The sequence below is a fragment of the Megascapheus bottae genome, chromosome 22 (assembly GCF_031878675.1).
Source record: "Megascapheus bottae isolate mThoBot1 chromosome 22, mThoBot2.hap1, whole genome shotgun sequence".
In the NCBI taxonomy this organism is placed as follows: Eukaryota; Metazoa; Chordata; class Mammalia; order Rodentia; family Geomyidae; genus Megascapheus; species Megascapheus bottae.
This window is the reverse complement of record NC_143530.1, coordinates 32,322,641-32,336,262: the sequence shown is the minus strand read 5'-3', so window position 1 is coordinate 32,336,262 and position 13,622 is coordinate 32,322,641. Positions and strand designations below refer to the sequence as shown.

Here is a 13,622-nt window from a genome sequence, read left to right as displayed (position 1 = left end):
GGTGTCCAGACACTGTTTGAAGCTGTGAGGATGCGGTGGTGAAGAAAACAACCTTGTCCATAGAGAACTCACAGAGCATGCTCCTCCCCATTCATCCATCCCATACCACCCCCATCCCAGCCATCCATTGCCAGATACAGATGTTGACCCAATTTTGGCAAAGATTTAATTTTCCAATAGAAACTAGATTTTTTTTTTAATTTTAAGTCATAATCCCTCCTCCCCTTTTTTGGTAATGGAGTTAGAATTCTGGGTCATGTGTATGCTAGATGGGTAAGCCCCATCATCAGTCCTTTTTGTGTTGGTTATTTTTGACATTAGGTCTTGCTGTATGCCTCAGTTAGACCGGGTCATCATCTTTCTATTTACATTTACTTTGCAGCTGGGATAAAAATGCACAAGCCAATTCTTTTTTTTTTAATTTTTAATAATGGTGGCTCATCACTTTTTAAATCACCATGAAGGTTAAACAAAACATATTTGCAGACAAACTACATTTGGTGACCTCTATCTAATACCATATTTACCCTTGTTGGTTTGCTGGAAAAGAGAAATGTGGTTGAGTGACAGCTGTTGCTGTGCTAATTCCCTTCTCTAAAAGCGATGAACCAGTCATCAGAGATTTGGCAAGTCCAAGGTGAACAGTTTCAGTGAAAACCATTTCAAAAAGCAGTATAAAACAAACAAGAAGGTGACTCTATCCACCACTAGGTACTTATTAACCTGGATTCAACAGTGTGTGACCCACAGGAGACTTGCAAGCAGGTTATAGTGCAGTTACCAATTTGTTAGCAAGTTTGCGACTTCTGCTGTTTAGTGAGTTCTGTTGTGAGCTACTTGTAACCTATCAAATGTTTCTATACCATGGTCCCATCTTATAGCCACCGTGAGAGTTCCGTGGTGATACTCAGTACATACAAATCCAGGAATCCCGAATACATCTCAAACTTAGTTGTTTGAACTTTCTATGATCACTTACTTCCCTTTTTCTCTTTTTCACAATTGCAATTTTGACTTTCTCTTGGCAATACTGAGGTTTGAACTCAGGACCGCATGCTTACTAAGCAGATGCTCTACCATTTGAGTCACCTCTGCAGGTCTCTTTTACATTTATTATTATTTTAGGTAGGGTTTCAGTCTCTACCCCTCCTCACGACCACCCCTACTACCTCTCTCACCCCCACACCTCCACTCCCCCCCACCACACCCCGGCACCAAGTCAGTCTCAGATCATAATTATCCTAGTCATGCTGTCTGTATGGTTGGTATTGCAAGCACAAACCCACCATACCAGTTTTATTGGTTGAGATGTCATCTTCCTAATTTTTTCTCCTGGATTGGCTTCAAACTGTGATTCTCCTAATCTTTACCCTCCAAGTCTCTGGGATTACAGATGAAAACCACCACACCCAACCCTGGATTCACTGGACAATGCAGTTTTTCTAGTTATTTGGAAATGTATCACTTTTTCTGATTGGCTCCACATTTTTTTCCAGCTGCTCATGTGATTATTGTGATTGATGTCTAGTTGTGTTGTGTTGAGACTGCATTAATCACTGACTTACTAAAATCGTTGTGCAGCAACTATTCCACTCATCTTCCTATAAATTTGTTATCATTTGTGCTTTTTGCCACCTTTGCTCCTATGTATCTCCCATTTACCTCTTCCTTTTTGATATTGCATTCATTCATCCATCTGGATTTATCTATCTATCCATCCATTCTTGCTTGGATATAGGTATACCCTTAGCTCAATCCTTGTGTCTTTCTCACCAAATCTGTTTTTCTGGCTTCTGGAATTGAACTTCACATTTATTTTCTCCATTGTATTTATCAATACTCTTGGCATCTTAATTGTTCTTCTAAAGGAATGTGCTCTTTACACTTATTTTTTTGGTCAGTAGGATTGTTCGAATTCAGGATTCCATAATTGCTCCATGTTTGCCTGGATGGTGCTATACCACTTGAGCCATACCTCCAGCCAGGTCTTTGGTATTTATTTTGGAAACTTATGGGCTTTTCTGCCTGGGCTGGCTCTGAACCTTGATCCTCTGAATCTCATTTTTCCAAGTAGCTAGAACTATGGGCAGGATCCACCCACACCCAGCTTCACTTTTGAGGTTCTCAGCTTAAGAGCCCCCAAATCACCCTGTCAATGTATTCTCATGTGTTAATGGGCACACATCTTGCTGTATTTTGTTCACTGATTTTTCTAGTTCAAGGTGGCCGTTCGTTTGTTGTTGCTTTAGTTCTGATGACTATTCCTGACTTGTGAGGAATTTGGCTATAACTCCCAAATTTCAGCTCTCAGGTACTCAGGGCTAAAATGTTTTATTGAAAAATATTTCAAGCTCTAAGCTTCCAGATATTCCCAGGCAAGGAGAAGCCCTGATGGCACCATTGCTCATGACATGGGAAAAAGGAGAAGGAAGTGGTCTGCTTCACTGAAAGTTTTCTGAGCTCTCTATTAACATTAATAGAGGTAACCCGTGTGTGGTTTATGGCTCATATGCTTTGTATTATATGTCTACCACATATATTTATGATGAATGACAGGGAACTTTATAAATGGAAAACATATCAGAAGACAAAAGTTAACTATTCAGTTCAGAGTAAATTCAAGCAACAAAAGGAAACTGATTTGTATTCCACCTGACTTTCAGAGCTCTCCAGTTGCTCTTCAGAATGTGAGCCAATGGAAAACAAACCATTCCCATTTTGCTGTTGGATTGCTTGTTAGATAACTTTACATATACTTTTCTTTTATAGAAAATAGTCATTTGGTATTGCATTTAAATCTTTCATATTACTTTTACATATAAAACAAGGTGTGTATTTATGTGTGTGTGCATGTGTGTGTGTGCGTGTCTGTGTGTATGTATGTATGTGAGTGTGTGTGTGTGTGTGTGTGTGTGTGTGTGTGTGTGTGTGTGTGTGTGCTATTACTGGGGCTCAAACTCAGGCCTTGAATGATATCCCTTGGCTTTTTCTCTCAAGGATAGAGATCGACCACTTGAACCACAGCTCCACTTTCAACATTTTGGTGGTTAATTGGAGGTAAGAGTCTCATGGACTTTCCTTCCCTGGCTGACTTTGAACCTTAATCCTTAGATTTCAGCATCTGGAGTAGCTAAGGTTACAGGACCTGGCAAAAAGAATTCTTAAAATTGGCAGAGTTGAGAGTTTCAGTGTCAACACTGATCACTATTCGAGTTTATACACACCTGGGGGAATGATTTATTTAAATTATAATTGATGGTTTGAATAACAAGAAGTATGAGGTGGATCATTCATATGAAATATGAGTTTTCTTTTAACTGCCAAATGCTGATAGTCATTTCAAAAGAGTAAATCCAAAAATTCATTGGTGAATATCTATAATAATTTAATAAATGCTGATACCACTGTTCATTTGTGAGATTTCCCATTTATTATAAACCATCTGGCCCCACACTATATCCTGGTGAGGTATTTCTGTCGATTGAAATTACATCAAATACAATTGCTTGCAGATTTGCACGTACAATTTATCGTAGGACTCTGAGGAATTTTAAGAGTGTTAAGTCGTTTCCTTCCATAAATATTTATATTCCATATCTTTTGCTGGATAATGTTTTCAGAGTTTAATATGGTTGGCCTTAAGTACACATATTTATCTTTGACTTTATTACATATTGTTTATTTAGGACAGTTGCAAAAGTGTAACATAATTTTAAAAAATGGTGAACATATTATGGTCACTAAAGGCAAGCAGCAATCAGATGTAGTATGAATGAAACTTCAGTATCTAGCAGAGTGTCATCTTTGGAGGGTAAGATAGAAAATTTTGATTATGTAGATCAAGTCTGAATTTTTCCTAAAGATGATGTTTGTGAAATGTTCTGTGATTAGTTATTGACTCCCCTTTGTAAAGGAATCTGGATAAATACACAAAAGCAGGAATAGTAAAAGCAAGACACCAAATTAAATCCTGTTAACTTTATACTTACAATTTTCAGGACCATTAAGTAGCCTCATAGCTCTGTAACCCCCAAATTGCTTCATGGATCTTCTAGTTGGCCCAATTTATTCTGGTGTATTATTTTTCTTTCTTTAGAGGAACTTGATTTAAATCTGTGCATGGCCAAAGGCAAGGAGCTGGGAACATGGACAGAGAGGTAAGATTGATGTGAACGGTAGCCTTCCTCTTTGATATTTTCCTTTAAAAGCACCCTTTTAAGCTTTATTTTTCATAATATTATCCATGGATGGAAAGTAGAGAAGTGAGTAGAAATTTAGTCTCATTTGTAGCACTCACGAGTAAAGAGGATGATGAATGAGGCTAGCGAACTGCATAGCAGCAAAAGAGCGTTTATAGAAGTTAAACAAAAGTGCCTTCAGAATGTCCAAGGATTCCCATGATCCATAGTAGAAACTCATTGTGCCTGTCCACTGTTTCTATTTTTGATTAGATTTATAAACACAGCACCACGTATTTTCATGTGGCTTATCGCCCAGGGGTAGAATTAGATTGACTGCACTGGAACTGTAAGGCTTGTGAGTTTTAGGCAAGGGCTGGAGTGAAATAAGTAGTGTAATTGTTTTTGTGGAGGGAACGTGGGACCTCCTCTGTTCTGAATTACACATGGTTCAGCCCTTTGACCTGCCCAGGCTTGGCAGGGGCTGGCTCAGCTCCTGAAGTTATTCTAGAAGGGTCATCATTGAGAAAGCTGGGACATCATCTGTCAGGCAGAGATGTGAGCTAGCTACTCTATTCAATTGTCTCCCTGACTAGTGAGGCACATTCCAGACCCCCCCAACTTCGTGTAACCTATCCCTGAATTGATTTCAATAAGGAGTGCCAACCAGGGAGATTTTTGGATGTCAAAATGCAGCTTGCATTCTCCCATGAATAGTGTGTTTGGGTTTTGGTTTTGTTTTGTTCTTTAGTTTCCTAAACTGGGGGGAGGTGGTGTCATCCTCAGAAATTTTGTGCCTGGTGATGCAGAAGATCTTTTTGAACACTTAGGTTTGGGTGAATGTTATAAATCACCCCTAAAGTTCTTTCATCTTAATGAATTGCATTAAAATTCTTTCAAAACAGAAAGTCACCCGAGGATGTAGAGAAGGGGTATGGGGATGGGGTGGGTACCGAGGACTTTGAGAAAAAGAAGCAGGGAGAGAAATGTTGTGCTGGCATCTTTGTAATGGTGAAGAATTCATTCTGAGAGCCTTCAGACAATGAGTTGGATAAGTGTATCAATATTTCTCTGTTCTTGGGGTTTGCATTCAGGCATTAATTACTTCTGCTAGTTTTGTACTTGAAGCATGTATGCAATTGTGATATTTACTTTCTTCCATTACCAGTTTCACGAGAATCTCTATTATAGGTATTTTCTGCTCACCATTACTTGGAAATCATTTTGTACTTTTTTCTTTGTCTTCGGAGTCAACTCAGAGTGAATATTCACTTCTTAATGATAGGGACCTAAATATTACTTTAAAAAGTGCACAACTTCACTTAAAAAAATGTGTTTAGTCCAAGGACTCTAAAACATGGAAACAGAAGGGCCCCTATCACATTAGAAACAAAACAAAAAGTTAAAATGTCCTATTATCCTCCTCCCCCATGAAATTGCATGTAGCCCTTCCCAGTCTTCTTTTATTAATGAGGCAGGGTTTAGTCTCCACATCCTCTACCATAGCATGCCAAGAGAAAGCACTTCCAACAACAAAGTAACAGACTGAGAGAAGAAGAAAGGAGAAAACAGCCCAGGCTGCCTAAGTGCAAGTTGGAATAGGGCTACATACCAGCTGGCTGGAAGGGCTGGCTTTAGTGAAGACTACATATTACCTTCAGGCCACTCCCTCTGTTTCCTTACTGACATGACAACTCTTTCCATGGCATTGTGCTGAGTGTAAGGGTTGCGTTGCGGTCAAGGTGGATGAGAGCAGAAACCAAACTACCAATTTCTCCTCTGCCATCAGGGCTGTCTTCTCAGTCTGGAGCTGAACCAGATTGACACCAGGATTTCTATCCATACATGCGCGTGTGTACGTGCGTGCATGCGTGTGTGGGTGTGTGTGTAGCTGATCCAAGTAAAGTGCCTAGCAGTAAAATAAGAAAACCCATCACAACTCTGCTATCACAACTCAACAAGCTGATTCTGCTGAACTTATCTGTTGAACAAAACAAAACAAAGCAACACAGTGGTTTATAATACCAACACCTAATTTCATTTCATGGAAGAGATGTGTCAAGCCAGTCTGTGGTGTAGGAATTTAAGGTATGCATTTCCTCCTCGCCTTCTACCCCGCAAAAAAAAAGGGACTCTAATTCTGTCATTCCAAAGTGGTTTCTCTTTGTCACTTTCCCCAAAGAACACTGGAACTGTTGTCTGCGAAGGAGAACTTTGACTTGAGCTCCCAGGCTGCAGATTTGGTGTGCCTGTGTGATCTGCCTGTGCAGATCAGGGGAGGGAGACAAGTTGGGCCTGCCCTGTTTACAGCTGGACAGAAGAAAACAGCGAGACATAAATGAGGGCTGACGGTTGCATGAAGCACCATGGGTTGATCCCAGATGCAATGTGACTGGCCTGCACTGAGCCATGATCCGTGCACTATGCAAAAATTCACTCTCCAGCAGGTCTGAGCCCCCCAGCCTCGGAGGGATAGCCCTGCACCCCTCTGGCCTGTGCTATAATACATTCTTATTTAATAGGATACATTTTCCAAAATTAAAAACAACAACAAAGATGGTTCGTCACTATTTAAACATGCATAGAAAAGAAGCCAGCTACTTTTCAAGTTTATAAGAGGAAGAAGTGTTGGAAATCTGTATAATCAATAATGGGCTTAATGTGAACGCTAGAGTGTTTCTGCTTGAAAATTTATGAGAGGGTAGAGCTTATGTTTGTTCCTACTGCAATTAAAAACAAAAAGCTTTAAAAAAATGTGTTACCAGCAACCACTCAGTTTGATTTGATTTAGAGAATTGCTCTGCATTATTTTTATCAACTAAACAGAAACATGATGGAAAAATGCCAGGAGGCATATCCTTAAGAGATTTAGTTCAGATTTCCAGATATTTTACTTATCTTGAAAATGGAACCGACATCCAGCAAGAACCAGGAAGACACTGGTGGCTAAATTTTGTTTCTTTAATCTGATTTCTGACATAGAATATAGATTGTTTAATAAGTTAATGTGGGCCCATTAAAAATGATAACATTTACATAAATGTACTAACTTAATTGGTAAGGAACTCATGTAAAATATGAATGAAAACATTATATTCTGTGGACTAAGGAGATAAAAATCTCATCAGGAAGGAGCCCCAATTGAGAAGGGGGTGGAAGAAAATGCAATCTACGCTGCTTAAAGGTGCCCATGTGTGAAGGAGAGAGAAGGTTGAGGAAATTGGGGCAGGAGAGAAGTCAGAAGTCATTCCTGATTTCCTCTTGAGCATGTGGTACAAGTAAAGAGGTCACACAATACAAACCACCACTTGGTAAGCCTCTTAGCTCAAGGGGCAACTCCTCTTTTTTGTGTACAGCCAGCTACCACTTTCCTTTTAAATATGTGGAATTTGTGGAAATATCTTGGATATTATCTTCCATAACATTAGAAAGCAAGTACATGTGATATGACATCTTTAGTCTTTAGTCAAAAAATGAGACTTATGTAGAGGCTACTCTCATCCATTTAGGAGCATATTTAATTTGACCTGAAAGAAGTGAATTCCAGAATTACTGAGCCATGTCAACAAAACTAATATCTGTTGCTATCTCTGATGAAGGCTGGGGGAAAAAAAACCCACCACCAACAACAACCACAAACATCACATATGGATCTCTTCCTTAAGAAAATGCCAAAATATTTATTATGGTGGTGGTGCACTGTGGTTTCTAAGTTTATCAACTTTCATGTGGCCTAATTGTTTTGTTATTCAAATTTAGAAAACATTCACATGTGTGGATTTTTTATTGTTATTTATAGCATGCATTTTCACTCATAGGGGTATAACTCCAGGTATCCTAGGCAAGTTTTTAAGGTTTATATTAGATTTTGGAGTAATCTCTTAAATGTTATTTATATCCATGAAATAAAACAACTATGTATAACACACCATTCTACCTTCAAGATGGGTTTGAAATCAAGTATATGAAATTCAGAACTCTTTAACCAAAACCAAAATCCATGTTTTAAAAATAATTGTACTTGTACTGGGAATGTGACTTAGTGGTAGAGTGTTTGCCTACCATAGTAAAGTCCTGGGTTCAATTCCTCAGCATCACATAGGCATAAAAAGCCAGAAGTGGCACCGTGGCTCAAGAGGGAGAGTGTTAGCTTTAAACAAATGAATCTCAGGGACCATATCTGAGTTTGGCCACGCTATAGATAGATTTTATAATAATTATTAAATTCAATCTAACAGTTGCTAATTATTCATTTGGAACGTGTTTGAGTCTGAGATTTCTATTAATATTTCTAACTATTCATTTTCATTTTTGGCCATTTATTATACATTCTAATATTAATGAGTTTTTCAGTCATGTGATGAATTCTGGTTTCCTGTGGTGTGGCACCTTTTGAATCTCCATGATTCCAATAGAGTATGACTAATTTTTGGATTATATATTATTTTACCTAGTGCCCAAATTTAAGAAGATTCACACACACACACACACACACACACACACACACACACACACACACACCCCTGATTGGATTTAAATAGACTATCAGCTCACATACAGGTTTCTCAAGGCTTAAACTATGATGCATTGCACTGCATATACATATTTTCTACAGCAAAATTCTACAACACTTAAATCCCATGATAGACAAGAATGAATGAATGCAAATTGACTGACATACATTTTTTCCTACAACTAACTATTCAAGTGTTCCTAATTTGTTGAGAGCTCTTTGTATTAATTAAAAATGGTAAAAACAAAGTATTTTAAATGTGACCTTCATTTGGCATTTGTTTTAACTTTTCTTCTCCTATTTTATTTAATTCTTCCACTTCTGATGTTCAATTAGTGTTTGACCTCTTTAGGAGAGATGTAAATTAAATGACATTTCAATGCCATCCCATATTTCAAATACTGTGTTAGTTGTGGATCGTAAATGATGATCTTCATTCTTTAGCTAATTTATTCATTTAACAATTTCCCTCCAGAAGTTTCAGCAGAAGGCTCTGAAGCAAGCTAAGCAGAAGAAATCCAAGTCGGCTGAATTTCTGATGGGTGAGCCTTGCTTGATGAGTTATTGCTCATAATTTGTGTAAGGATTAATTAACTAATTACAGACAAATGGCTGTGGGCGAAATTTTGCTCTTGCTTGTCAGGGTGCAATTTGTAATTATTTTAATCATTTATTTTTTTTAAGAGTTAATTTTAACCTAATTCTGTTTTGGTGACATTTGAGGATGATACACTCGAGTCTTCCTGCAGAGGAATTACTGCAAGCTTTTTCTGTTTGCCATTGAACTGCATTTTGCTCTTGTGTGATCTTCTGACCCTCTTGTTTTGCTCCAGTTAAAGGAGGTAGAGAAGTTACAGAAGGCGTGGAGAATCCAGCTTTTAACACGAGCAGCCCAGATCTCTCAACATGTCAGCCTTCAGAAGGGAAAGTTATTAGACATGACATGCCGGATCGCACCCTTGCAGCTCACCGAGAAAAAATCAGGCTGCCAACCTCTGCAGAACCAAAAGGTGTGACTTCAGTCTCGATTATCCTCACACTTGGTGACAGTTGCTGCCCTTGTGATCTGACCTGGGCACCCAGAAACAGACACTGGGCATTCCACTGCTGCATGCTTGTACAGGTTTCCTAGAGGCTGTGTGTGGAACTCAGTGGGGGACACTGAAGGATTGACTTTGCTTTGGTATGCAGGCTATAGTGTCTTAGGTGAAGGATAATGAGTAGAAAATCCACCCTATTTAAGAGGCAGAGCTGAGATGGGCTGGACTCAGTCTATTAGGACCTTACCACTCTGGACTCTGAGGTTGGAAGGCTGATGCTCTTGTGTGTAGAATGTCGCTTGGCTAGTGTATTTCAAGGCCCATGCTGGAATCCCACTTGAGGTTTCCAATGTCAGTGTTTCTCTCTTTTACAGGAGAAGGTGTTTTCTCTGTAGCTTGAAACCCTTGTGCGAGTTTAAAAATAAGTTCTGGAAGCAAATTGAGTATTTAGACTTCCTCTGTAGAAATTTCACACTGTGAGAAGTCCTTTCTTTGATTTCTCCCTTAAGGGTACATATCACTGATAGCAAGTGCCACAAAGGATGCTACCTAAGCATGGGTGTACACACTTGGCCTTCTGCAGCCAGAAGATGCCAGGGCCTTCTTTCTCTTGAGAGATGCTGTTCTTCTAAAGCTCTGATTCATTTGCTGCCAGAAGGAAAGGTGATTCTGTAGCTATGGAGAAAGAGTCATTAAAACTTGCTGTCTTGGCTCTTCCTCACAGAACATGACAAAAGACCTGAGAATTTCATGACCAGATAGCTCTGGTTTTTTTTTTTTTTGAGGGGGAGCTGGCTGATGTAATGAAGCATGAGCTGGCACAGATGTGTTCTCTGCTGGTCCTACTTAGCAGCCTCATCAGGATTTCCACCTGTACAAAGCAGCCAGTCCACATCCCGGGCAGTTAGCATGTGCACACAGCATCTAGTGTGTGATTTTCCTCATTCCTAGGGTTCGGGGGAACTCCTGCCAGCTTTTAGGTTTCTCCCTCCTTTGCTGTACTGTGCATATTCAAATCCATGGCTTGAGTTTGATGTTCTTTGCTTGTGGGTATCTTCTTTAATCTTATGGAAGGGCTGTCACTACCACCAACAGCTCTTCTTGATTGTTTACTGTGTATTAATCATACAGTAGCCACTTTATGTATTGTGTCTCCTCTAATTTCCTATTTTCTGCAGTAGTATATCAGGCCACAAATTTGGTTACTGTGAAGGGCACTCAAGGTCTGGGGTGCTGTAGGATGGATCCTGGATGCCCAGAGTACAGGAGAACTAAGTGGGGGGGGGGCGCGGGTAGAGCCCTGATAAGGTTCTGGCTTCTTGGGCAACTTGACTTTGAGGATCTAAAAGTATTTTTTAGCATTTTGACTACTGTCAGTCATCTTATTTCTCTTAAAGACACATGAACTCAATCAACTTTGAATGAGAAAGGCTTTGTATTTCCTCACGGTTTCACTGGGTTTGGTCCATGTTGCTTGATTTTGTTGGTTGGAAAGGGGGGGGGGAGGGAGGGAGGGAAGGAGGGAGGAAGAGAGAGAGAGAGAGAGAGAGAGAGAGAGAGAGAGAGAGAGAGAGAGGAGCTAGAAACATATTATAGCAAGCACTCTAATAGATATGTGAACCACAGAAATAATGTTGAATTTCTTAGTGATTTCCTTAGCAAAATGAAAAAGAAACATGATTTAATTTTAACAACATATTTTATTTAAACCAGTGTCCCCCAAATATTACCATTTCAGTTTATAATTAATGTAAAAGTTTAGAGATTTCTTTCATGAAGTCTTTGAAATTCAGTGTGCATACTACAAACCTACATGCAAAATGCCTAAGTTTTATCTGTGGGGTCAGTCCCTCTGTTTACGAGATAATCATGTTCATGAGTGATGGTTGATCTTACTCTGGAAAGCAGAAGCAGACAAAAGTAGAGTATAGTGAAGGACAACAAAGAGAAAAAGCTTTGGGAAGAAGATCAAGGAAGCATTTGTTTTCAATTTTATTAATAATTTCTCATTATACTTAAGTAGTTGTACAAATAAGTTTCAATTCAACATGCCAGTTTGTGAGTGTAGTGCATTTTGATCAATATCATCCTTTTTATCATTCTCATCTCTCTCACCAAGTTACCAAGTTTCATTTATACATACACGTATATTAAATATTATGAATTTACTTTTACTCAGTCCATTTATGTACCTCCCTTTCCTTTGACTCTCTTCTCCACCCTTGCCCCTGAATAACACATTTTCCTGCTTCCTGGTATCTATTTCGTTAGTTGTTCAGAGGAGTTCCAGTACTGGAATCCAATACGGAAGTCAATATGTTTGTGTGATAGATACATACAACCCTGTGTATATTTATTTATATATTTAGAATTTAGACCTAACTCCAGGAAGTATTTGTTATTCTTACCAAACTGATCAGGCATTGAGATAGAAAGGAATTATGCCATCCCTGTTCTGAAATGTTGCCAACTTAAAAAATGCATCTCTACCTTCTATTTGGGAAAATCTCCATCAAATTCAATTGCAAATGAGATGTGCAATTTTATGGTCTGTGAACAAGGGATAATACTTTAAATATGTGAGTTTAGAAGCTGAAAGATATTACAGAATGCACCATTTCTTGCTAACACAACTTTAAGAAGAACATTTATAGCATCTGTCAACATGATTACTAGACAAACTAGTTTCACACCTTCCCAATGGTATTGTTCAATTAGCACCCATTATCATCTCATAAGTAAATATCAGAACATTCTCTCTCAAAAATACCTTCTAAAGGAAAGCTTTGTTATATCATGGCAGAATTATAATGCTACTTTATTTATCCAAGTTATCTCCAGGAAATGTAAAGTTATTAGATAAATATCAATTTAATTTGTGAAGGAAATGTCTAAGAGAGGGGTTTTCTAAAAACAAATGAACTAGAAATGGTTTCAAGTTTATGATGGCTTCAGTCCCAGGATATAGTGGAAAAGTAAATAAAGTATGCATGGATCTTTAGAATTAGAAATACTTAAGAATAAATGAATGTGTGAGACACCATTGTGAACCCCTTTGTACAACTCCTATATGCTAAAACGTACAGAAAAGTAAAGCAAGCTCTGCTGGGTGAGTGGGCACCATTAGGAAAGCTGGAGAGTCAGTGGAAATGTGACTGTGGGTGAAAAATTTCCACATGTGTGAAATTAAAACAATGAAAGCTCCTGGATTGTTTTCAGAAAGAAGAAGGAGGGAGAGAGAGGGAGAGGGCTTTACTAGGTTCCATGATATGCATATATGGAAACCCACTTGTACAACAAATATATGCTAATAAAATGCTAATTAGAAAGGAAGCACCAGTAAATAACTCACAAGCAATAGCAGGATTTCACAGTTACGTTGAGGGCCTTCACATGCCATGGGATCGCACTCCAATGAGAAGACATCCATTACTGGATGGATCAAACCAGAAAACACACTGGAGAGAACACAGAAAGACCTATAATTGGTAAAGGCTGGAATTGATATTGGAGGCTAACCGAGTCCTGAGAGGGACGCTAATAGCAGCTCTTGAAGCGACAGAAATCAGTTTCTATGTGGCTTTGTGGATTTCATTCTTGGTTGCACGTGGGGCCTGAAGATCATCATGTGACCCAAGGGGTCTTGGCAAGAGGAAGCAAAGCAGAAGGTTGACAGTAGAGAAAGAAAGAAATGACAGCGTCCCAAAGATGCTGAACAGAATGAATTTTGTAATCTAAGATTTTCCCAGAAGATTTAAGGAGTAGTTTGAGTTAAAGATAGAGGAGATACCTGCGGTTGCCTCTGTTAGGGAACCCTGGATTAGGTTTATAATTGTGACTCCTCTAGGGTTCCTCTTCATACTGGCATGGATCTAAAAAGTCATGCATATA

General features: G+C 38.8%; 1 protein-coding gene across 1 annotated transcript in view; it reads left to right on the top strand.

Annotated features, from left to right (window-relative positions):
- Positions 1-4,145: 4,145 nt before the first annotated feature.
- The window catches only part of LOC150048474 (uncharacterized), a 264,112-nt gene continuing 254,635 nt past the window's right edge, over positions 4,146-13,622 (top strand). Inside the window, exons 1-3 of the mRNA XM_090355280.1 lie at positions 4,146-4,157; positions 9,167-9,233; positions 9,525-9,701. Coding sequence (XP_090211406.1) covers positions 4,146-4,157; positions 9,167-9,233; positions 9,525-9,701 — 256 coding nt within the window. The remainder of the gene's footprint in view (positions 4,158-9,166; positions 9,234-9,524; positions 9,702-13,622) is intronic.